Source organism: Zalophus californianus, chromosome 6 (assembly GCF_009762305.2).
Source record: "Zalophus californianus isolate mZalCal1 chromosome 6, mZalCal1.pri.v2, whole genome shotgun sequence".
NCBI classification, from domain to species: Eukaryota; Metazoa; Chordata; class Mammalia; order Carnivora; family Otariidae; genus Zalophus; species Zalophus californianus.
Window position 1 is genome coordinate 1827924 of NC_045600.1, and position 26877 is coordinate 1854800.

A 26877-nucleotide genomic window follows, 5' to 3' on the forward strand; every position below is an offset into this window, starting at 1 on the left:
CTAAACGATACCACTTGATTAAAAAAAATCAAAAACATTATTTTGAAAAAGTACAATTTAACATAAATTAATCTTTTCAGATATCTGAAGGGCCAATTTTCCCAAATATTAAGAAAGGGACACCAGGCCCCTCCCGAGGACCCTTGCAGGGTCACAGGAACAACACTGTCACCGAGAGAGATTTAAAGTGTATGCTGGTGGCCATTACCTCACATTTATAACCATCTACATCAAAGAGCAAATTTAACAAAGCCAATTATTTTATTGAAAATTTTGAAGGGGGTAAGACTGCCTTCAAAAAATTAAAGTCTTGTGATCAATCGCTTTAGCAATACTCAGGTTACAGTAAGAGATCAAACTGCAAATCATACTTGTTCAGGTTCTCAGGGTCTAAAAAAGACTAAACTGACGCAGCAAGTACAATTTTTCGCAACATGGGCTAGACACAAACACAGCCTCCATCCAGGTCACAGGTATGATGCTCACCTGGCAGAAACACCAACACGCTGCTCCGCTCCAGCACAAACTGGGCACCCGACCAGGTCTTGCTCCTGTTGGTGCACAAATGGGAGTCCAGGTGAGTGCGGCCGTTGCTGTTCCAGAACCCTCAAGGTCCAGGCTTCCGATTGCGAAAATCTCTTACAGACCGTCCACTATAATGTTCCTTTTTGTACATAAGGAAACAAAGAGGCCCCAGGACATGGCCCCACAATCACTAAGGGGCCCCAAGCACCTCGACTCCCACTGTTGTCTCCTATAAAAACTCATTACCTGCCAAACTTTCCCTTGAAATTTAGCTATTGTAATCCAGAATCTCAAAATGCAAAACTTTAAAAATAACTACGAGTAAACCAAACTCAAACCACCAGCTTGCTTCCCCATTCCCATCAAAATATTTCCTTTGCGTGAAATCAGAACTTTCATTCTCTGCACCCTGTGAGCTCTCCTCATGCAGGCGGGTAAGGCGGTAACAAGACAGGTTAAGGTCCCTGCTCTTTGGAGCTCACATTCTAGCTGGTGAGACAGACAAGAGACAGGCAAGCAAATCAGGTGCCTCGGGTTGAGCAACAAGAGGGCTGGCAGGAACAGACAGGGGCCCGGAGCCTCTGTGTTGCAGTGCCCAGCTCACCCCCACAACTTTTCTCCTCCTCTGCAGTTACTGTTCCCAGACACAGCCTGGATTGTTGCTGCTTGGCTCCTCCAAGAAATGATAAAGACTGGAGTGAAAACTAATAAAATAGAGAAAGTAAACAAAGGAGAAAAATCAACAAAAGCCAAACTGGGTCTTAGAAAAAAAAAAAAAATCAATGAAATGGACAAATCTTTACCTAGTTTAAACAAGAGGAAAAGAGAGAAGATTCAAAATACTAGACAGAATCAGAAATGAGAGGACATTACTACTCACTTTACAGAAATAAGAAAGATTATAGAGGAGTAATATGGACAATTTTACACCCATGAAGTAGAGAGTTGACATGAAATGGACAGATTCCTAAAAAGACACAAACTACTGAAACTGACGCAAGAAAAAAAAAAACAATCTGAATAGACCTACAACAAAGAAAAGAGATGGGATTGATCATTTCAAAACTACCCATGAAGAAAGCCCAGAGCTGAATTCTACCAAACATTCAAAGAATTGATACAAATTCTTCACAATTGATACAAATTCTTCACAAACTTCCAAAAAAATGAAACATTTCCCAACTTAATTTATGAGGTCAGTATTACTCTGACACCAAAACCAGAGACATCACAAGAAAACCACAGACCAAGATCTCTTACAAATATGAATGCAGAAATCCTCAACAAAATATTAGCAAACCAAATCCAACTAGCAACACATGGAAAGAATTACAGACCATGACCAAGTGGGACTTACCCGAGGAATGCAAAGTTGGGGGGACGGGTCAGCCTGGTGATGGTGTTAAAGAGCGCACGTCCTGTGTGGAGCACTGGGTGTTAGACGCAAACAATGAATCATGGAACACTACATCAAAAACTAATGAGGTAATGTATGGTGATTAACATAATAATAAAAAAATGGTAAAAAAAAAAAACATTCAGCATCACTAGTCATTAGGGAACTGTAAATCGAAACCACCTTGCACTATACCACCTCATATGCACTAGGAAGGCTACAAGCGAAGCTCAGGTGTCAAGCAGCAGCGGCAAGGGTGTGCAGAAGTCAGGACCCTCCTGAGGTGCTGGCAGCAATGCAGAATGATGCAGATGCTCTGGAAAACAGTCTGGCACTTCCTCAAATGGTCACACAGAGTGACTGTAGGACTCAGCCATTCCACTCTTAGGTATATACACAAGAAGAATGTCCACACAAGTACTTGCACATAAACTTTCACGGCAACATGATTCACAAAAGCCAAAAAGAAAAAGAGAACCTAAATCACTACCACTACACAAGTGGATAAACAAGATGTGGTATATCCATACAATCGAGTACTATTCATCCATAAAAAGGAATAAAATACTGACATATGCTACAACATGGATGAACTTTGAAAACTTACAGTAAATAAAAGAAGTCAGTCACCAAAGATCAGATTCCATTCATATGAAGGTCAAGAATAGGGAAATCTACAGAGACAGGAAGTTGACTAGTTGGTTACTTAGAGCTGGGGGTGAAGGGGAAGGATGAGGGAAGACAGCAAAAGGGTCATGGTCTCTTTTTGAGATGATGAAAATGTTCTAAAACAGACTATAAGAAGGGGTGCCTGGGTGGCTCAGTCAGTTGAGCGTCCAACTCTTGGTTTCAATTCAGGTCACGATCCTGCAGTCTTGAGATCTAACCCCACGTCAGGCTCTGTGCTCAGCAGAGTCTGCTTCAGAGTCTCTCTCCCTCTGCCCCTTTCCCCTGCTTGAGCGCTCTCAAATAAATTAAAATCTTTTTTAAAAAAGAATGAAAATAAAGGGATGGCAAAGGTTTTAGAGACAAAGATAAAAAGAAAGTAGGGGTTTCAATCTTGAAACATGACAAAGTAGAATTCAGACCCACAGCATTAATAAGCAAGACAAAGAAGGGGACAATATAATGCTGAAGGTCGTAATTCACAACACTCTGACAGTAACCAAACAAAATGGAGCAGCCAAAATCCAGAACGCCGGCAAAACCAAATGCCAGTGCAGATATGCAGCAACAGGGCCTCTCGTTCATTCACTGTGGGGAATGTGAAATGGTGCAGCCACAGGGGAAGACATTTAAGTGTTTGTTTTTTTTTAAGATTTTATTTATTTATTTATTTATTTGAGAGATTGAGAGAGAGTGCCAATAAGCAAGGGGAGGGGCAAAGGGAGAGGGAGAAACAGGCTTCCTGCTGAGCAGGGAGCCCAACTCAGGCTCGATCCCAGGACCCCAGGATCATGACCTGAGCTGAAGGCAGATGCTTAACCAACTGAGCCACCGAGGCACCCCAATTAGGTGATCTCTTACAAAACTAAACATACTTGCGTTGCATGATCAAGCAATCATGCTCCATTTACCCAAAGGAGTTGAAAACACATGTCCACACAAAACCTGCACACAGATATTTACAATAGCTTTATTCAAATTGCCCAAACTTAGAAGCAACCAAGATGTCCTTGAGTAGGTAAATGGAGAAATAAACTGCGGTCCATCCAGATGAAGGAATGCTGTTTGGCGCTAAGAAGAAATGAGCCATCAAGCCATGAAAAAACATGGAGGAAACTTACATGCATATTACTAAGGGGGAAAAGCCCCTCTGAAAAGACTGCGTATGTATGATTCCCAACTCCATGAAACCCTGAAAAAGGCAGAACTATGGAGACATTAAGAAGGCTGACATGGGTTACAGGGGGTGGGGAGCAGGGACGAACAGGCAGAGCACAGAGGATCTGAGGGCAGTAAAACTATTCTGCATGGTATTATAATGGTGGATATGCGCTGTCATAAGCTTGTCAAAACCCGTAAAACATACAACGCCAACAGTAAAGTAAAGTATACAACCCTAAAGTAAACTATGGCCTGTGGGTCATAATGATGTGTCATTTAAAACAAAGGTAGGACTCCAGTGCAAGATGGGGACATTGTACATGTGTCAGGGAACGGGTATATGGGAATTCTGTGCTTTTCTCAATATTGCTGTGAACCTAAAACTGCTGCTCTAAAAAATAAAGTCTCTTTTAAAGGAAAAAAATCCATGAGTCCACTGTGATATTAAAAGAAAGAGAGAGAGAAGAAGCAGGGTAATAAAAGGGAAATTCTTCTTTATAGAATAATCCCAGGCAGTAAAAACAAATGATTACATTAGACCACCACCCATGTGGTAGGATCGTCAGTGAAAGCTCACTCTACTGGATGAAAGGTTGTCAGGCAGCTTCAGAAACACCAATGTTCCCACTCCATGAGCCCGCCGAACCTGAAGCAAGATCAGCAAAGAGTAACCCCCACCTACTTGCAGAAGTCACACCATAGTTCTCCAAGAGTAAGAGCCTGGCTGAAAGTCAGCCGGAGCCAAAAGGCAGATATTCCTACAAGGAGGGGTGAGACCAAAAGGTGACTTCTCACTGCAATAAGAGAAGCCAGACTCTGGGAAAACATCATCAAAATACAGAAGGAAAAATAAAAATGGTTGTATTTAATGTATGCAAATTACATCTCACTAAAGTTATTTAAATGAAAAAATCAGAAAAAGCAGAAATAAAGAGAGAAAGAACCACCTACATTTTACACCTAACAAAACTATTTCAAGAATGAGTGAAAGGGGCACGTGGGTGGCTCAGTTGGTTAACCGTCTGCATTCGCTCAGGTCATGATCCTGGGGTCCCAGGATCGAGTCCCACATCTGCTTCTCCCTCTGACCCTCTCCCCTCTTATGCTCTCTCTCTTTCTCTCTCTCAAATAAATAAAATCTTTTAAAAAAAATGAGACTCAAATAAAGACATTTTTGGCAAAATAAAAACTAAGAACATTTACCAACAGACTCTTAAAAAAACTTTAGGAAGATATACTTTAGGAAGAATGAAAATGATCTAAGGAAAGTCTAAGATGTAAGACAGAATAATGAGTAAATCAAATGATATATGTTGGGTAAATCAAAACACACGGACAACATAAACATAACAGACACCGGTGGGAGCTCGGAAACACAGCCACAATACCCACAAGTGCAGCAGCTGGAGGGGCGAGGGGCCGGCGACCAGCTTACAGCGACCCACTGTCAGGCCAAGCTCCAGGGGAACGGAAGAGCTCGAGTGACCTCACACTTTACAGGTGTTTATACTCAGCAACTAGCAGCACAAGGAGAGAGGCAAGAGCATGCGTGTCAGGCCTGTAAGACCAGCAGCTACCCACACTCACGCTCCGGCTGTCGTGAGCAGGGGGACTCTACGTCCTCGGCGTCCATCGTTATGACAGATAAACTCTATTTAGGAACTGTAGTAAAATGAGCGCAGAAAGGTTCAGAAAGCAGTGCATTTGTTAAATTACAGATCTAACCACCCCTTATAACCTCAAGTTGTTCCTAAGGAAAAACAGGTTCCAGGTTTCAAGGGTCCACCTAAACATAGGAGTGGAAGACTAGATGACAAAGGAGCCTGCTGTGAGTCAGGAGCATACCTTCTGAACAAACACAAACAAAGGTAAAGAAAGGCTCCCAACAGCTCCTCCTAGCCTGGTCCCTTCCATTTTGCCTCAGACTAGGAGTGGCAGAACTCAGCACGTCTGGAAACCACTCTCTCTTCAGGCTGTGATTTCTGGTTTTTAAAACTGTCAGCCTTAAAACTGTACTTGGTTTTTACTACTTTAAAGTGGAAATTTTCAGTAAAAAAAAAAAAATTGCAATGTACTAACATTGTTTTAAAATATATACAGTGACCACTGGAAAAAGTATCTACAGTTATATCTTAACATTATAAAAACACTAAAAAGTGTCTAAATGAATACCACATTTTTAAAAATCATACTTCAAGCACACTGCCAGGCAGTGTTTCTTACCCTCTCTCTTCCATGTCCAAGTTATCGAACATCTGGATCAGGGAGACGGCAACTTCATATATGTCCTTAGTAATCACCGGCTCCTCCAGGACACGATGGGGGAGCTAGACACAGTAAGAGAAAAAGCTGGTATATCCGAACACGACAAGGGGGTTCTGGGGCTGGAAGGGCGACTCTCTTTAGTGTATCCTGGTAACAAATACCCCCAACAGAAAGACTATCATCTTCAGCCAAGATGTGAACACTTGCTGAGTGTCAAGCTCTACTCAAGGCTCCCAATATCCATGGGATGTCCTAGTACACATCCCTGACCCCATCACTGGAGCAAGGATGGAGTCAGGAGCCAAACATACAGAAGGGAAATGTCCATCTGGAAATCTAGTTTGTAGGCAGAATTAAGTTGTTCCAAACGTGTATGGAACCCAGAGGAGTTTCTGATCCCAGCACCAGCAGTCTGCCCCTCTGCCAAGCGTCTACCTCAACAAGCCCTGGTATGTCAACACCATCATAATCACGAGGACCAGGAACAGCTAATATCCCATGTACATCTGCCAACTTACAGTATGAATATAACCGTGTCATCTATCTGCCAAGGTTTGGGAGGTCACTAGACTACGTTTTTTTTTTTTTATTTAAGTTCAATTAATTAACATACTGTATTACTGGTTTCAGAGGTAGAATTTAGTGATTCATCAGTCTTATATAACACCCAGTGCTCATTACATCACATGCCCTCCTTAATGCCCATCACCCAGTTACCCCATCCCCCCCCACCTCCCCTCCAGCGACCCTCAGTTTGTTTCCTGTGATTGAGAGTCTCTTATGGTGGGGCGCCTGGGTGGCTGTCCTAAGCCTTCAGCTCAGATGGTGATACCAGGGTCCTGGGAATGAGCCCCGCACTGGGCTCCCTGCTCTGAGGGAAGCCTGCTTCTCCCTCTCCCACTCCCCCATTTGTGTTCCCTCTCTCGCTGTGTCTGTCAAAATAAAATAAAATAAAATCTTAAAAAAAAAAAAGTCTCTTATGGGGGCGCCCAGGTGGCTCAGTCGGTTGAGCGTCTGCCTTCGGCTAGGGTCATGATCCCAGGGTCCTGGGATCAAGCCCCATGTCGGGCTCCTTGCTCAATAAGGAGCCTGCTTCTCCCTCTCCCTCTGCTGCTCCCCCTGCTTGTGCTCTCTCTGTCAAATAAGTAAATAAAATCTTTAAAAAGAAAGAGAGTCTCTTACGGCTTGTCTCCCTCTCTGACTGCACCTTATTTTATTTTTCCCTCACTTCCCCTATGATCCTGTTTTGTTTCTTAAATTCCGCATATCAGTGAAATCATAATTCTCTTTCTCTTATTTCGCTCAGCACAATACCCTCTAGTTCCACCCACGTTCACGTAAATAGTAAGTATTCATCCTTTCTGATGGCTGAGTAGTATTCCATTGTATCTATATACCAAATCGTTATCCATTCAGCTGTTGATGGACATCTCAGCTCTTTCCATATTGTGTATTAAAACAAACCCCAACTGAGCACACCTAATTTAATACTGCCCTCCAGGCAGGTCTGCAGAATGCTGGGGGTCAACCACAGCAGCAAACCCTGGATGGAGCAGCCATCACCTGTCTGAGCTGACAGCTTCATGAGGCCAAAGCCACCGCTACATAAGACTCTTGCTACATCTTAAAAAAAAAAAAAAAAAAAAAGGGAGGGAGCTCCTGGGTGGCTCAGTCATTAAGCGTCTGCCTTCGGCTCAGGTCATGATCCCAGGGTCCTGGGATCGAGCCCCACATCGGGCTCCCTGCTCTGAGGGAAGCCTGCTTCTCCCTCTCCCACTCCCCCTGCTTGTGTTCCCTCTCTCACTGTGTTTCTCTCTGTCAAATAAATAAAATCTTTAAAAAATAAATAAATAAAGACTCTCTCTACAATATCCAGCACAACAGATACAACATAATTTGCACAAAATCTATTTCATAGCCATATTGGGTTTTCTTGCACCAAGAGTAAGAAGGCTTTTTTTTTGTTTATTTAATCATTTTACTTATCAAGTACTATGTTCAAGGCATTGTATTTGACTTTGTGGAGGACACAGCAGAAGTCTACAGGTGGTAAGAACTTAGCCACAAATGCAAAATTTTTTTCCAATTTTTAGAATAAATTAAGTCAAAGAGTAATAAACCATTTTTCATTATTATTACAATCCTATTAACGTATGAACAACTGACTTTTACTTAATCAGTAATTGTGAAGAAACATGCCTAATAAATCCATTCCTATTGTTCAACCTTTACCTGAAATCATATTCTACTTTATCCAAATAATAACCATAACACAATTGTATGAAATAGAAATAGAAAAAAAGTATAATTTTCACAAACTCCAATGTGGCATTCAGGTCCATCTAGAACTGTTTTCCTACACACAAACCACAGAAAAGACATGCCATCAATTCAAAAGTACTCACAGAGTTCTAGAAGCCAAGGCCAAAGAATATTGTTTAAACACCATGCTAAGATACTGAACATAGCCATGCTTTCTCCAAGCAGGCTTCACACAGGTAACAAAGGAAATATAAGTAAGTCGGTCATGGACCTACCGAACCACTGTTGAACTTGTCCCCCTCCACGTGCAAGAGTCAGAGGCAATCAAGAGACAAGGCCTCTGCTTTCCTGGATGGCACAGTGTGGTCAGAGCACAGAGGCAGATTCTGTCAGACGAAAAGCTTGGACAAAAACAACACAGGGGGACAGGGACAGAAATGTGGAGGGAAGCACTTTATTCACACTGGTGGAAGTGGGGACACCTGTTCCTGCACTGGTGGAGGACCCTGTCAACAGGAAGAGGCAGAAGCTCCAGTGTTTCTGCCCCACGCGGAGGCCAGGGCCCCACACATCTGCCACCACACCACAAGCCGGCCTTGCCCAGGCCAGTCGGCTAAGCCCAGGAGGAGAGCAAGAGGTGTGCAAGAATGGACGCTGCAAATGGTGGAAAACCAATGGCCAAGGCAGCTGGGCACCCAGAGGGAGCAAGAAGGGAATTTCCACCTGCCTCACACCATCCTCACCATCCCTTTACACGGTCACTGCACACCTGCAAATGGGAGGCCCCAAAAGCCCTGCTGCAGGGCAGAGGGTTGGAGGGGTACAGGGAGCTGCAGGCTGGGCCACACTCGACGTCGGGACTTAGGCTGCAGGTCATGGAGGCTCCCTCCACAGACCCATCAGAGTGCACAGTTACCTTTTATGTACTTTTCTAAGGGTGGGGTGGGTCTGTTTAAAAAAACAAACAACAAACAGGGGCGCCTGGGTGGCTCAGATGGTTAAGTGTCTGCCTTCGGCTCAGGTCATGATCCCAAGGTCCTGGGATCAAGCCCTGAATCGGGCTCCCTGCTCAGCAGGAAGCCTGCTTCTCCCTCTCCCACTCCCCCTGCTTGTGTTCCCACACTCGCTGTCTCTGTCAGATAATAAAATCTTTAAAAAAAATTAAATTAAAAAAACAAACAGTTGAAAATAATGAAAAGGACTCTTCAAAGGTTGTTGAAAGGTCAAGTCAGAGTTGACAACAGAAGGACCAGAAGGGCAACACTGGCCCCAAGGGTAGGATGACTTTCAAGAAAATCAAAGTGGTCAACAGTGTTGAACATTACAGAGAGGTCAAGGTTAAGCTCAGGGCTGCGGGCTCTTGACTTAAAGGAGGTCCCTAGTGATTCTGGCAAATGCCATCTCAGAGCAGGGGCACTGGGGGCCAGACCACAATGAACGTGAGGCAGAGAAAACACTGGGTGCTTTGACAAAGTTTGGCCAAAGCTGTGAGAAACATGGGACCTAACAAGGGAGGTTTTTAAGTTGAAAGAGACTCGGTTCTGCTTAAATGAGGACAAGATGATTACTGCTTTGTAACAGAGCTTGAAGTCGGACTGTGATGCCACCCTTTGGTTTCCTTTTTCAGCATTACTTTGGCTATTCAGGATCTTTCTGGTTCCATACAAATTTTAAGATTGTTTGCTCTAGCTCTGAGAAAAAAGTTGATGGTATTTTGATAGGGGTTGCACTAAATGTATAGATTGCTTTGGGTAGCACAGACATTTTCACAATATTTTTTCCTCCAATCCATGAGCATAGAACGCTTTTCCATTTATTTGTGTCTTCCTCAATTTCTTTCATGAGTGTTGTATAGTTTTCTGAGTACAGATCCTTTGCCTCTTTGGTTAGGTTTATTCCCAACTATCTTATGGTTTTTGGTGCAATTGTAAATGGGATCGACTCCTTAATTTCTTTCTTCTGCCTCATTATTAGTGTATATAAATGCTTCTGATTTCTGTGCATTGATTTTATACCCTGCCACTTTGCTGAATTCCTGTATGAGTTCTAGCAATTTTGGGGTGGAGTATTTTGGGTCTTTCACATAGAGTATCATGTCATCTGCAAAGAGTGAAAGTGTGACTTCTTTGCCTATTTAGATGCCTTTTATTTCCTTTTGTTGTCTGATTGCTGGGGCTAGGACTTCTAGTACTATGTTGAACAAACAGTGGTGAGAGTGGGCATCCCTGGTGTGTTCCTGACCTTTGGGGGATAGCTCTCAGTTTTTCGCCACTGAGAATGATATTCACTGTGGGCTTTTCAAATATGACTTTTATGATATTGAGGTATGTACCCTCTATCCCTACACTGTGAAGAATTTTAATCAAGAAAGGGTGCTGTACTTTGTCAAATGCTTTTTCTGCATCTATTGAGAGGATCATATGGTTCTTGTCCTTTCTTTTATTTACATAGTGTATCACACTGATTTGCAGATGTTGAACCACCCTTGCAGTCCACGAATAAATCCTACTTGGTCGTGCTGAATAATCCTTTTAATGTACTGTTGGATCCCGCTGGCTAGTATCTTGGTGGGAATTTTTGCATCCATATTCATCAGGGATATTGCTCTGTAATTCTTTCTAGTGGGGTCTTTGTCTGGTCTTGGGATCAAGGTAACGCTGGCCTCATAGAAAGAGTTTGGAAGTTTTCCTTCCATTTCTACTTTTTGAAACTGCTTCAGAAAAATTCTTCTTTAAATGTTTGGTAGAATTTCCCTGATGGCTAATGATGATGAACATTTTTTCATGTGTCTGTTAGCCATTTGTATGTCTTCTTTGGAGAAGTGTCTGTTCATGTCTTCTGCCCATTTTCTGACTTGTTTTTTTGGGGTGTTGAGTTTGAGACGTTCTTTATAGATCTTGGATATGAGCCCTTTGTCTGTAGTGTCATTTGCAAATATCTTCTCCCATTCCATGGGTTGCCTCTTTGTTTTGTTGACTGTTTCCTTTGCTGTGCAAAAGCTTTTTATCTTGATGAAGTCCCACAAGTTCATTTTCTCTTTTGTTCCCTTGCCTTTGGAGACGTGTCTTGAAAGAAGCTGCTGTGGCCTATGTCAAAGAGGTTACTGCCTATGTTCTCCTCTAGGATTCTGATGGATTCCTGTCTTTCATCCATTTTGAGTTTATCTTTGTGCATGGAGTAAGAGAATGGTTGAGTTTCTTTCTTCTGTATATAGCTGTCCAATTTTCCCAGCACCATTTATTGAAGAGACTTTTTCCATTGCATATTTTTTCCTGCTTTGTCGAAGATTCTCATCCAGAGATGAGGGTCCATATCTGGGATCTCTATTCTGTTCCATTGGTCTATGTGTCTGTTTTTGTGCCCAAACCACACTGAGATACCACCTTACACCAGTTAGAATGACAAAAATTGACAAGGCAAGAAAATAAATGTTGGAGAGGTTGTGGAGAAAGGGGAACCCTCTTACACTGTTGGTGGGAATGCAAGTTGGTATAGCCACTTTGAAAAACAGTGCGAAAGTGCCTCAAAAAATTAAAAATAGAGCTACCCTACGACCCAGCAATTGCACTACTGGGTATTTACCCCAAAGACACAGATGTAGTGAAAAGAAGGGCCATATGCACCCCAGTGTTCACAGCAGCAATGTCCACAATAGCCAAACTGTGGAAAGAGCTGAGATGCCCTTCAACAGACAAATGGGCAAAGAAGATGTGGTCCATATATACAATGGAATATGACTCAGCCATCAGAAAGGATGAATACCCAACTTTTACATCAACATGCATGGGACTGGAGGAGATTATGCTAAGTGAAATAAGTCAAGCAGAGAAAGTCAATTATCATATGGTTTCCCTTATTTGTGGAACATAAGGAAGAGCATGGAGGACATTAGGAGAAGGAAGGGAAAAATGAAGGGGCTGGGAATCGGAGGGAGAGATGAACCATGAGAGACTATGGACTCCGAGAAACAAACTGAGGGTTTTAGAGGGTGGGGGGTGGGAGGATGGGTTAGCCCAGTGATGGGTATTAAGGAGGGCACGTACTGCCTGGAGCACTGGGTGTTATATGAAAACAATGAATCATGGATCACTACATCAAAAACAAATGATGTACTGTATGGTGACTAACATAATAATAAATGAATGAATGTTTGGTAGAATTCCCCTGGGAAGCCATCTGGCCCTGGGCTCTTGTTTGTTGGGAGATTTTTGATTAGTGCTTCAATTTCCTTGCTGGTTATGGGTCTGTTCCCATTTTCTATTTCATCCTGGTTCAGTTTTGATAGTTTATACATCTCTAGGAATGCATCCATTTCTTCCAGACTGCCTAATTTGTTGGGATATAGTTGCTCATAATATGTTCTTATAATTGTATTTCTTTGGTGTTGGTTGTGATCTCTCCTCTTTCATTCATGATTTTATTTATTTGGGTCCTTTCTCTTTTCTTTTTGGTAAGCTTGGCCAGGAGTTTACCAATCTTAATTCTTTCAAAGAACGAGCTCCTAGTTTCACTGATCTATTCTACTGTTCTTTTGGTTTCTATTTCATTGATTTAATCATTACTAATTCTCTTCTCCTGCTGGGTTTAGGCTTTATTTGCTGTTCTTTCTCCAGCTCCTTTACATATAAAGTTAGGATGTGTATGAGACTTTTCTTGATTCTTGAGAAAGGCTTGTATTGCTGTATACTTGCCTCTTATGACGGCCTTTGTTGCATACCAAAGGTTTGCAACATACTGCTGGGTTTTCATTTTCATTTGTTTCCATGACTTTTTTATTCCTTCTTTAATTTCCTGGTTTAGTAGGACACTCTTTAGCCTCCATGTATGAGTTCTTTCCAAATTTCCTCTTGTAAATGAGTTCCAGTTTCAAAGCACTGTGGTCTGAAAACATGCAGGGAATAATCCCAATCATTTGGTACCAGTTGAGACCTGATTTCTGACCCAGTATGTGATCTATTCTAGAGAATGTTCCATGTGCAATTGAGAAGAATGTGTATTCTGTTGCTTTAAAATGAAATGCTTTGAATGTATCTGTGAAGTCCATCTGGTCCCGTGTGACATTCAAAGCCCTTGTTTCCTTGTTAATCTTCTGCTTAGATGATCTGTCCATTGCAGTGAGTGGGGTGTTAAAAGTCCCTTACGATTGTATTATCATCAATGTGTTTCTTTAATTTTGTTATTAATTGGCTTATATAATTGGCTGCTCCCATGTTAGGGGCACAGGTATTTACAACTGTTAGATCTTCTTGTTGGATAGACCCTTTAAGTAGGATATAGTGTCCTTCCTCATCTCTTATTATAGTCTTTGGTTTAAAATCTAATTTGTCTGATATAAGGATTGCCACCCCAGATTCCTTCTGATGTCTATTTGCATAATAAGTGGTTTTCCACCTCACTTTAAATCTGGAAGTGTTTTTAGGTCTAAAATGAGTCTCTTGCAGACAGCATATGGATGGGTCTTGTTTTTTTATCCAACCTGACAGCCTGTGTCTTCTGATTGGAACATGGAGCCTGTTTACACTCAGAGTAACTACTGAATGATATGAAGTTAGTGCCATTGTATTTTACCTGCACAGTCACTGTTTCCATAGATTGTCTCTGCTCCTTTCTGGTCTATGTTACTTTTGGGCTCTCTCTTTGCTTAAAGGATCCCTTTTAAAATTTCCTGTAGGGCTGGTTTAGTGCAAATTCTTTTAGATTCTGTTTGTCCTGGAAGCTTTTTCTCTCTCCTATTTTGAATGACATCCTGGCTGGATCAGGTATTCTTGGCTGCATATTTTTCTCATTTAGCACCTGAGTATTTGATGCCAGTCCTTTCTGACCTGCCAGGTCTCTGTGGATAGGTCTGTTGCTAGTCTAATGTTTCTACCCTTGTAGGTTATGGGCCTCTTGTCCCAAGCTGCTTTCAGGGTTTTCTCTGTGTCTCTGAGATTTACAAGTTTCATTATTATACGTCAGGATGTTGACCTTTTTTAATTGATTTTGAGGGGTTCTCTGTGCCTCCTGGACTTGAATGCCTGTCTTGTTCCCCAGATTAGGGAAGTTCTCCACTATAATTTGCTCCAATGTACCTTCTGCCCCTCTCTCTCTCTTTCCTCCTCTTCTGGGATCCCAGTTATTCTAATATTGTTTTGCTTTATGGTATCACTTATCTCTCAAATTCTCCCCTTGTGATCCGGTAGTTATCTCTCTTTTTCTCAGCTTCTTTATTCTCCATCATTTTGTCTTCTATCTCACTAATTCTCACTTCTGTCTCATTTATCCTAGCAGTTAGAGCCTCCATTTTTTATTGCCTGTCATTAACAGACTTTCTGATTTTGACCTGATTAGATTTTAGTTCTTTTATTTCTCCAGAAAGAGATTCTCTAGTGTCTTCTATACTTTTTTCAAGCCCAGCTAGTATCTTTATAATCGTTATTCTGAAATCTTACTTATATCCATACTGATTAGGTCCGTGGCAGTCAGTACTGCCTCTTGTTCCCTTTTTTGTGGTTTTTCCATCTTGTCATTTATGCAGAAAATGGAAGCTTTTCTAGCAGTAATCATCAAGATAGTATGGTACTGGCACAAAAACAGACACAAAGACCAATGGAACAGAAGAAAGAACCCAGAAATGGACCCTCACCCCTCAACTCTTTGGTCAACTAATCTTCGACAAAGCAGGAAAGAACACCCAATGGAAAAAAGAGTCTCTTCAACACATGGTGTTGGTAAAACTGGACAGCCACATGCAGAAAAATGAAACTGGACCATTTCCTTACACCATACAAAAAGATAACTCAAAATGGATGAAAGACCTCAATGTGAGAAAGGAATCCATCAAAATCCTAGAAGAGAACACAGGCAACAACCTCTCTGACCTTGGCTGCAGCAACTTCTTGCTAGACACGTCTTTAAAAGCAAGGGAAACAAAGGCAAAAATGAACTATTGGGACTTCATCAAGATGAAAAGGTTTTGCACAGCAAAGGAAACAGTTGACAAAACCAAAACACAACCAAAGAATGGGAGAATATATTTGCAAATGTCTTATCAGATAAAGGGCTAGTATCCAAAATCTATAAAGAACTTACCAAACTCAACACCCAAAGAACAAATGATCCAATCAAGAAATGGGCAGAAGACATGGGTGCCTGGGTGGCTCAGTCGTTAAGCGTCTGCCTTCGGCTCAGGTCATGATCCTGGAGTCCTGGGATTGAGCCCCGCATCGGGCTCCCTGCTCAGCGGGAAGCCTGCTTCTCCCTCTCCCACTCCCCCTGCTTGTGTTCCTGCTCTCGCTGTCTCTGTCAAATAAATAAAATCTTTAAAAAAAAAAAAAAGAAAAGAAATGGGCAGAAGACACGAACAGAATCTCTCCAAAGAAGACATCCAAATGGCCAACAGACACATGGAAAAAATGCTCCACATCACTCGGCATCAGGGAAATCCAAATCAAAACGTCAATGAGATACCACCTCACACCAGTCAGAATGGCTAAAATGAACAAGTCAGGAAACGACAGACGTTGGCAGGGATGCAGACAAAGGGGAACCCTCCTACACTGTGGGTGGGAATGCAAGCTGGTGCAGCCACTCTGGAAAACAGTATGGAGGTTCCTCAAAAAGTTGAAAATAGAGCTACCCTACGACCCAGCAATTGCACTACTGGTGTTAACTCTAAAGATACAAATGTAGTGATCCAAAGGGGCACCTGCACCCTAATGTTTATAGCAGCAATGTCCACAGTAGCTAAACTGTGGGAAGAGCCCAGATGTCTATCGACAGACAAATGGATAAAGATGATGTGGTATATATATGTATATATATTCACACACAATGGAATACTACTCAGCCATCAAAAAATGAAATCTTGCCACGTGCAACAACATGGATGGAACTAGAGGTAAGCTAAGTGAAATAAGTCAATCAGAGGGGCGCCTGGGTGGCTCAGTCGTTAGGCATCTACCTTTGGCTCAGGTCATGATCCCAGGGTCCTGGGATCGAGCCCCGCATCAGGCTCCCTGCTCAGCAGGAAGCCTGCTTCTCCCTCTCCCATTCTCCCTGCTTGTGTTCCCGCTCTCGCTGTCTCTCTGTCAAATAAATAAAATCTTAATAAAAAAATAAGAAGTCAATCAGAGAAAGACAATCATCATATGATTTCATTCATATGTGGAATTTAAGAAACAAAACAGAGGAGCATAGAAGACGAAAGGGGAAAAAAAAAAACAAGACAAAATCAGAGAGGGAGGCAAACCATAAGAGACTCTTAATCACAAGAAACAAACTGAGGGTTGCTGGAGGGGAGGGGGTGAGAGGGTGGGGACACTGGGTGATGGGCATTAAGGAGGGCCCGTGATATAAGGAGTACTGGACATTATATAAGACTGATGAATCGTTGACCTCTATCTCTGAAACTAATAATACACTATATATTAATGAACTGAATTTAAATTTTAAAAATGTTTTTAAAAAATAAAAAAATAAATGGGGACAAGAAAGGGACAGGAGAGAAGGAGCTAGTTAAGATAAAGCAAGAAGGGGTAGACAGTGAATCGGAAAAGGTCCCTAAGAAGGTAGGAAGGGAGAAAGGCTGGTGCTCCACAGAAGGAAGGGTGCTTCTCCTACTGACATGAGATAGTACACCCAGGTAATATGATGGCAGTAGTAACAATAACAAAATGAGAATTTTAACCAAAGTCCCCTAACTCCAAAAACCATACAGCAGAATCTATACAAAACACAAATTTAGTAAGGCTTAAAGTTAGTATCTAGTTAGGTCTTAATTATTCATTCATTGAAATATTTACTAAGCACCTATTAAGTACCACAGTATTTGGTATAGAACGCTAAAACCATGTATTCTCCAGCCTGTGGAACATAAGGCATTGGTTGGTGAATGGCCCTGGCTGCCCAGATTATGCAGGTTCAGCGGGTAAATGCTCAGGCCTGACCCAGCTCCTCAGCATATCCTTAAGTAATCATCTAAATGATTCCAACACTTAATGGCCAGTTGAAGAGAGACTTGTAAGCCACTGCTACTCTCACATTCCAAAATGGGTCAAAAAAATTTTTGGGGGGGCGCCTGGGTGGCTCAGTCGTTAAGCATCTGCCTTCGGCCCAGGTCATGATCCCAGGGTCCTGGGATAGAGCCCCACATCGGGCTCCCTACTCAGCAAGAAGCATGCTTTTCCCTGCTTGTGTTCCCTCTCTCGCTGTGTCTCTCTCTGTCAAATAAATAAAAAATCTTTTAAAAAAAATAAATAAATCTTTAAAAAAAATTTTTTAAGGAAATGCAGAATTTTAAAATATGATAAATAAGTGCCCTCTCCCCTCTACCTTGAATATGGGCTGTATTTAGTAACTTGTTTCCAAAGAGCAAAGAAGAAGACATGTCCCTCCTTACCCTGTTTATATCTCACTAGGGGTGACAGGCAATGAGCAAAGGAACAAACCAAACATGTATTCAATGTGCAGGCGCAGGCGCACGCGCGCGCGCGCGCGCGCGCGCACACACACACACACACACACACACACACACACACACACGAAAAAGAAAGGGATAACATTACAAGGGAGAAGCCTGGCAAACACTCCGTTGGCCAGGAGATCAAGGCCAGCATCACCTGGGATGAACTATGCTGGTGGTCACAACACGAAAATATAGGACTTCACCCCTGTGGTCTTCCTCCACAAACACAGAGCCCCAAGTATACTCTTGAGAAGAACATCAGAAAAATTCTAATAGTGGGGCATCCTACAAATACCTGACCAGTACTCCTAAAAACTGCAAGGTCCTCAAAAATAAGAAACATCTGAGAAACTGTCAGCCCAGAGGAGCCTAAGGAGACATGACAACTCAAAGCAATGTGGGATCCTAGGACAGAAAAAGGAAATTAGGGAAAAACCAATAAAATCTAAATAAATACAAGTTTAGTTATAGTAATATAACAGTTTCTTCGTTCTGACATTTTTAAATGCTACAAACTGAATGTGAACTACAGAATCTAGAAGACAGATATGGAGATGTTCATTATAAAATTCTTTTAACTCTTGGTTTTTTTAAACACATCATTTAAAAAGCTGGAAAAACAAGATGTGCTACATTTTAATGGCCATCACTGGCCTCCCTCTGACACAATTAAATTTGACAAAATGTGTCTTCTTACATTAGGTGGAACCTAGTCAGTTAACTCACTGTAGTCACAACTACTGTTTATGTTCACATCACAAACGTTTGTAATAAAAGTCAAACTCCCATACAGAGCAATTTGGCCCCATCCATCAAAATTACAAATGCATAAACCATCTGACCAGCAATTCCACTTCCAGGAACTTAATTTCTAGGAAGGCCTCACCTACACCAGGGTCTTCAACGGGGGCAGCTTACTCCCCAGGGATTGTCTGGAAACATTTTTGGTTGTCACAATGGGGGGCCCTACTTGCATCCAGTGGGTCAAAGCCAGAAATGCTATTCAATGTCCTACAGTGAATGCACAGGGCGGCCCCCACCACACAGACCTGGCCCAAAATGTCAACAGTGCTACTAAGACTGGGAGAGCCTGGCCTCTAAGACACACACTGTCACATGTGCAGAGCTGTTCTCCCGCAGCACTGTTTTTGTAAGAGAAGCCCAGAGGGGTGCCTGGGTGGCTCAGTCGGTTGAGGGGTGGGCTCTTGGTTTCAGCTCAGGTCGTGCGTGATCTCAGGGTCCTGGGATGTAGCCCCACATCCAGCTCAGCCCTCAGAGAGGAGTCTGCTCCCTCTCCCTCTGCCCCTCCCCCCTCTAAATAAATCAATCAATAAATCTTGGGGGAAAAAAAAGAAGCCCAGAAACACTGGAGATTGAGACACAGAATGGCATATGCACTTGAAAGAACAGAATATAGCTCTACAAAGAGAATGAAGAAACTATGTACTGACGAGAAAAGACATGAAAAGGTAAATGAGAATGCAAGGTGCACGCGGAAGGAGCACCGCCCTTTCTGCAAAGGGGAGACAGTAGGTTTGCATTTGCTCCCACACACATACCAATTTATGCAACGCTTCCTAAGAAATCCTTAACAGTGGTTTCCTCTCGTTGGCAGGGAAGCTGGGCAGAGGGTAGGAGTAGGAAGGAGATAGTTTACACCTGCTCATACTTTTTGATGTTCAAACCCTGTGAATGTATTACCCATGTGAAAATAATTTGGATTCAACTACAGCTGTTCATAAGAATACATTATCACGGTTCTGCACCACAACAATACATCCCTCCTCCAGTCTAGAGCAGTAAAGTTTATATTAAAAGAAGCAGTTCAGGGGCGCCTGGGTGGCTAAGTCAGTTAAGCATCTGCCTTCGGCTCAGATCAGGGTCCCAGGGTCCTGGGATCAAGCCTCACATCATCAGGGTCCCTGCTCAGCGGGAAGCCTGCCTCTCCCTCTCCCTCTGCAGCTCCCCCCTCCACTCATGTTGTCTCTCTTGTTCACTCTGATGTCTCTCTCAAATAAATAATCTTTAAAAAAAATAAAAGAAGCTGTTTAATCAAAATAAAATTTGAAATAAGATTACCTCCCACCCGCAACTGAATCCACAATTCTGTAGATGACCAGAATCTGACATTTTTCATCAACAAAGTATAAAGCCAGTCCAATAATTTTCACCAGAATATACAATGTGAGTGTTTATACACTCACAGTTTACAACAAACACGGGCGGTTCCGTCCACTTATTCTTCTCCCAGTCCCTACCCCCCACCATCTCCCAGCTTGGACTTCAAGCTCTGCTACAGTCTTAACAACTGCAGCTGATGAATGCAGGCTTACTCAAACAAAAAAGTACATTCACCATAAAAGAAACAATGCATTCCAACATACCCTGCCATGATGAATGTGCCCCAAATCATCAAGATAATACTCTTCAATTGAATGGGGCTTTCCTTCCACTTCAAAAACATAAGCAGGGTTCATCTTGTTCTGAACAGGAACAGCAAAATAATCTGCAAACTCTTTACAATTGATGGTGGCCGACATGAGGATTACCTACAGAATAAGAGAAACCGTTAAAACAAAAAAAATAGTCATAATAACAACTGAAATGAAATACTGTTAAAATGCCAAGCTTGTCTTCTGCTTTAATAATTTTCAAAGTTTTAGTAGAATACACTGATTTAATCCCTAGTGTAATACTAATTATTGCAGTTTGAAGAATGCTCGGAGATACCACCTTTTATTATTTAAATTATTTACTATCTTAAATAATTTTGTCAAGTGAGAAACTACATGTCCGATAAAGCTAAATTATAACCATTTATCTAAAATGAAACTCTGTAACAGAAAACAAAAGAGTAAGTTACTAGATAAGGTGTTACAGAAAGTGAGGGAGTAGAGCAGCCCTGGTGAACATGGAGTCGGAAGACCTTGGTTCTAAGCCAAAAGGAACCAGTCCAGATCTGAGCGGGACACAGAGGATTGGGGACCCACCTCAGGTGTTGGTTTTGCCAGAAACCCAATATGAGAGGACAACTTTAAGAGACTCAGCTGTGAAAACGGGGGCAGCACCCACAGCACACCAGATGTGCCCTAGATAAGGTAGCAGCTCAACGAAGAATGTCCACCATCCACCAGCCTCAGAAATGCTCACCAGGGGTAAACACAACTCTCTGCTGGCTGCTGACTACCCACTGCATCCTGGCGAGTAGGATCTATGGTGTGTGCACCATAGCAGAAAAGTAACAACTTTATACAGGCATTATCTGCAGTTAGTGGGCATACAAAATATGCCGATTCTATCCTTCGACATTAGATCCAAAGGGTATTTTAAAAGCATATTAACCAGAATTCACTTTAAGATGAGATGCCTGATGTTGGAAGGAAGGCTCGGAGAAGCCACTTGGATGTAAGAACGGCCCCCAAGGGGCAGAACCAGTCACAGCAGATGATCTCTACATGGTCTTCCAAAGGACAGTGAAGCTAAATGACATGCAGGGCCTTTGTTCTGTTGAGGCAGCGTGCGGTCATCAGGCGAAACCAGACTGCTCAGGGCAACCAAGATTCCACACTGCCACCAGCCTCGCCTCCAAAGAGACAACGTGGCAGCCCGAGAAACCTGCTTGTCCAGGGTGAGACTGGGCTGAGCGTGGTCAGCCAGCAGGGGCAGCGGAGTCAGCAGCTGCGGGGACGGCACAGAGCCAGGAACCTCTACGGGTCTGTGTGGCAGAAAGGAAGACCTTCAGGCCCATCTGCCCACACTCCTGAATCGAAGTCTCTGGCAGCAGCTCTCTTTTTAAAAAGTAATAAAGAAAGAATTTTTGAGCATTTCAAAAAACTCAGTACGATGCCATCTAGAACCTGACTTCTAATTTCTTGGCCCAGAAAATATTCTGCTTCATAAGTTTCTTAATAAATTAAGAAAATACTGAAACTAACTAATGGTTTCCTCCAATTTCTATGACAGGTGTCAAACTCCTGACCACCATCACCAGCGGTGTGGCAGACTCTTTAAAACCCACTAGTACTCTCGGTTCTCCTTCCCACTGAAAACTTAAAAAACGTAATTAAGTCAGTATCTAACTAAAAGTAGAAAAGTCTTAAAATGACAACCCAGAAAGGCCCCAATTTGTTGAACAATCTTTAATGTCATCTTTTAAGAGTCCAAAAAAGGAATAAAACAGCCAAATTCCTGCATTCTTTTTACAATCACCTCGAGCAGTAAGACAACCGTGTGCAAATGTCAGGTTCCATTCATTGAGCGCCCACCAGGTGAGAGGCTGACAGCCCCATCTTGGGGGCGGGGCAAGGAGAAGAAATGCTTCCATAAGCAAATAAATAGACGACACACTGGAAGACAAGACGCTTTATGTTTAGAAAGCAACCTGCTTTCCAACAGCAATAAACCCTGTCACAGCCCTTTACACGGTGATACCTCACGGCAACCGTGGCTGCCCTTCAGAAAGCTGTCCCCACAGGCAGGGACGGCCTATGTCCAGAATGCATAATTATTATCACCCCTCGTTACTTTGGTCTGGTTCACACCTTGCTCCTTTTAGTTCACATCAGATGCAAACAATGCTCACATCCCCACGGACTTTCAGTTAACCCAAAACAGAAGTCTCTATAACAGCTACCCACATAACCACTCTCGAGCTTCCATGTGCTCTGGTGCTGTTTTTAAAACAGAGATTGCAGATGTATTATTCACATACCTTCAAATTGTGGTAATTTTTCAACCAAAAGCAGTGCATTCAACCAACACCCAGCATTGCATTAGAGTCAACTATTATTACATCATTATCTGCCTGGAGAAAATTTTAGAATTTAATGCAACATAATAACCAAAAAGTATTCCATACTCCGATCCTAAGAAAATGCCCCTGAGCTAGCTTCCTAGCAAAATGTGGAGAAGTATGTGTGACACATTTTTTAAGAGTCACTGCTTTCAACTGTTTCTGTAAAAATAAAGAAAAATAAAACTAAATAATAAACCTTAACCCTAAATATTTCTGTTACTCATGAAATCAAATTTACCTTCACAAAACGTGAATTTGTTCTTAAAAGTTTGCGGACCACCAACAGCAGGAAGTCCATTTCTTCAGTTCGCTCATGCACCTACAAAATAAAAAAGCGGGGCACCCCACATATCAAGCAACACACACGACTGCCCAGCGAACAGAGGGAAGTGGTTTTAATGGTGCACCCAGGAGACTGGGGACAAATCTGCTCTCTCTCTCTGCTAAAGGCACTTCCTTGGGACCGGTATCACTCCCAGGGAAGAGGAAGCCAGGAACACTGGCCCACAAACGAGAGGGCACAGAAGAGGCATGTCACTGTCCGCACCCCCCACCCCTGTGCTTCTCTTTGGGGCCCTACTGGTATTTGGGCAGAGTAATGTTGAGCATCCTTGGGCCTGCCCCTTCAATGCCAATCATGTCCCCGGGTCACTATAACAACCAAAATCACCCCCAGCCATCCCCAGGAGAGAAAACAACCGGACCAGCCTCCCCATGCTATCCCTGGCCAGCCACACACCTCTGCCTCAGTCTCACGTTACACTTATTTTAGCAAGTAAGTACAGGGTGAAAGCTGTGGCTGGGCAGCAGCGCACCCCATCCATGATGTGCAGAGCTGTGTTCCCAAGGGTGGGCTAGGGTGGGCTCTGAACAGTTAGATCAGTCAAAAACAGGGAAAGCAGACCCAGGTCAGGAGCTGAGGACACCAGAGCGAGCTGCAGGAGCACTTGGAAAATGGTGTGAAGGGGGTCACCCCTGGATGGTTCACTCCAAGTTCTACCACTCAGGGAGAGCAGCTACTTCCCCCCTCCTCAGGTGGGAGCCCTTCAAACAGAGCCCACCCAAGGTCCCACAGCTCCCTCAGCCTCCCCCTACTCTGCCAGCCCCAGAACCAGCCAACAGCAAAGGGTTGGGTCATGTGGGGCTGTTTTTCCACAAGCACCCGCTACTCGGTCACTTAGCCAGGATACCTCATTGCATCAGGGCACAGGAAGATTCTATTCTGGGACATTTCGCTGCCAGAGTGGAGAGATTAGCTACAGAGTCTGAAAGAGGGAGCTCTCTTCCCCTCGGAGTCAAAGGCCCAATCATTTATTCCACAGCCACGTCTGTTCCAGGTCCTACCCCTGCCTCACACCCCACGAAAGGGGAGATGGGGAAGGGAGGACAGAGAAAAGAAACCAAACACAAAAACAAAAAAACAGCAGCTGGAAAGTATCTAATGTTCACGTCCACGGCTGGAAATCCTAGAAACACCATTGTAAATCTAATTCTTATGTTGTCCTATCATCAGACTCCGGAACACCTCCTCAACACAAACATTCTGTCTCTTCCTTGAGAAGGAAAAACACTCTCATCAGTGAAGAGCCCCCAAGTGCCATCTCCTCAGCTTTCAGCTCGACTTCCACACTCTGACTCTAACGACCCGGCTTCGCCCTGGGCTCTCGAAGCCACCCTGCCTCCTCTCCCGCTCCGAGGACCCCGCTCTCCCCAGGACGCCCACAGCCCTCTCCCTGCCACTGGCCTTCTCCACAGCACATAAACACACATACCTCAGCAGGTGTCTGTCTCCCCAGGAGACTGGCTGAAAGGAGAAACCACCATTTACCTGTCTTTATCACCTCGGCACCTGATGAGGCAGGTACCAGAAAAAAGCTTCTTGAATGAATGGCTTACCCGAAACTAGTTTATTGTTTTTCAAGAGCTGAGAAGTTAAAAACATTATCATCCCATTTTCAACTGCCTGGCCATCTTCAATCTTTGCTCTTAGATTTGCTTTGAAATTCAATCATCCCACACAATTGGAACAACACTGTTTATAAACCTAAAATTTCAAGTATAATCCAATCCAACGTTTGCTGAAGCAAATACTTAGCATGCCTACTCGGAGCTGGGGATACAGCAGAGCCAGAAGCTGTTGTTAACAGAGTGACAAGACAGGTCTTTGCTAGCAACAGTCCCCTGCAGAGCAGGCTCCTGCTGAGAGCAGCCAACTCTTGTTCAGCTATGATGGCACGGCTCCAGGTAAGAATGAAGTGAGTAACATAGGTGGATGGGTGTGTCCTCATCCCCCAGGTGTGTGCACAAGAAGCCCACTCAGACAGAAAGGCAGTGGATACACAGGAAATACACTAGGATGCCAGCTGCAGAGCTCTAGAGTAAACGGCCCAGGGCAAACCCCGCAACACCATTTGCTGTGGGGAGCCCGTAGCGGAAGGCTCAATAAGCGATTAACTACTGTGAACCTGGCAATGCCGCCTTTGAGTACACTGCCCATGAAATTTGCATTTCCTCCCTATCTAATCCAAAGACACTCAAAAATGCCAAAAATCATAAAGAAAAATCCTGAACCATGGTGACTGACATAATAAAACAAACAAACAAACATTTATCACGGCATTTCTGCAAAGTAACCTTAGTTTCTTGCACTATTTTGCTAAGATCTTAGGAATTATATCATATGTATAACAACAACATAAAACCTTTAAAGATACAGAACTCAGAGTACTTGAATGTTTGTAAAGTATTTTTAATGAGTTTTAATATTTTAATATTGTACTGATTTTAAGTAAGAAAATTGTTCTTGTATTAGACAGTGGTGTACAATATTACTTCATGGGATAATGTTTAATTAAAATATACTAATTTATGTATTTGTTTATTAGCTTTGTCCCTAAAGCGGAGAGAACTGCTGCATAATTTTATGAAAAATGTAAATGAGGGTTTTGGCATCAATAAAGTTAAATTAGAGTAAGTTAAAAAAAAAAAAGAAAGAAAAATCCTGAACCATACTGCACATTACACTATTCTGCAAAGAACAAGAGATCGTTTTCCTACTTTCTACTCTCCCAAACAGTCCCTAGTAATTTAAAACCATGTTTAGGGGTGCCTGGGTGGCTCAGTCGGTTAAAGCACCTGCCTTCGGTTCAGGTCCCAATCCTGAGGTCCTGGGATCCAGCCCCGCACTACCTCCCTGCTCAGCAGGGAGTCTGCTTCTCCCTCTCCCTCTGCCCCTTCCCCACACTCGTGCGTGTGCATGCTCTCTCTCTTCTCTCAAATAAATAAAATCTTTAATAAAAATAAAAATTATAAAACCATGTTTAACTGTACACAAGCTGGCAAATGCACCCACTCAGTTCTACCTGAAGTATGTGTGTTATTAATGATCACACACACTTAAGAGAGTAGAGAGACCTGATCCTCCACGGCCACCCAGATGGCTTCATTTCAGCCTCTGTCTTCAGCTCCATCTCCAACCTTCCACAAATCTCTCTCTTTGCTGAAGTTTCTTAAGGCATAAATACTGGGGTTTAAAACTCAAGAATGTGGGGTGGAAGTATTTCCAAAACTCCTGGGAAAATTGTCTGAATACAACATCCTCCCACTTCAAAAAACTCTTGTTTAAAATATAAACAAAATCAGGGGCGCCTGGGTGGCTCAGTTGGTTAAGCGACTGCCTTCGGCTCAGGTCATGATCCTGGAGTCCCGGGATCGAATCCCACAGGGAGCCCGCTTCTCCCTCTGACCCTCTTCCCTCTCGTGCTCTCTCTCATTCTCTCTCTCTCAAATAAATAAATAAAATCTTAAAAAAAAATTAAAAAATAAAATATAAACAAAATCAATTAAATATTCCATCCTGAGCAAAACCCAGAAAGCTAAGACTGGCGCAAAGACAGACTCTTGAGTTTTTTTCCGAAAGGAGACTATATCAGTATCTTATATTTACTGATTTTGTTAAAAGACACTATTATTCTTGTTATAGTAGACAGAAAGTATCTGTGATGCACACAAAATACCTACATACCAATGTCTGATGGGGCTAACACTCTAAACCAGGGGTCGGCAGACTGTCCCTGCAAAAGGCAGACAGTGAGGATGTCCAGCTCTGCAAACACGGCGGCTGATGCAGCCACAATTCTCTTCTGCCACAGTGCAGCCACACTCATGAACAAGCAAGCAAACCTGTGTTCAAATAAAACTTTATTTACAAAGACAGGTGCCAAATTTGGCCTGAGAGCTGTAGTCTGCCAACCCTACCCTAAACAAGGAATGCGGTCATAGTCGCCAACCTCCAAGCCTGCATTTTAGAACTAAGAGCAAAACAGAAAATCAACATTCATGAACAGAATAAGGCAGATATAG

At 42.9% G+C, this 26877-nt stretch overlaps 1 protein-coding gene across 3 annotated transcripts in view; it reads right to left on the reverse strand.

Annotated features, from left to right (window-relative positions):
• TDRD9 (tudor domain containing 9) overlaps positions 1-26877 on the reverse strand; it is a 115184-nt gene that overhangs the window by 55682 nt on the left and 32625 nt on the right. For 2 of the 3 annotated variants that reach the window (XM_035728298.1, XM_035728296.1), the window contains exons 6-9: positions 22754-22834; positions 20105-20269; positions 5972-6075; positions 487-551 (exon numbers count right to left, since the gene is read on the reverse strand). In XM_035728298.1, coding sequence (XP_035584191.1) covers positions 487-551; positions 5972-6075; positions 20105-20269; positions 22754-22834 — 415 coding nt within the window. The remainder of the gene's footprint in view (positions 1-486; positions 552-5971; positions 6076-20104; positions 20270-22753; positions 22835-26877) is intronic. The other variant, XM_035728297.1, reaches the window with a different exon arrangement.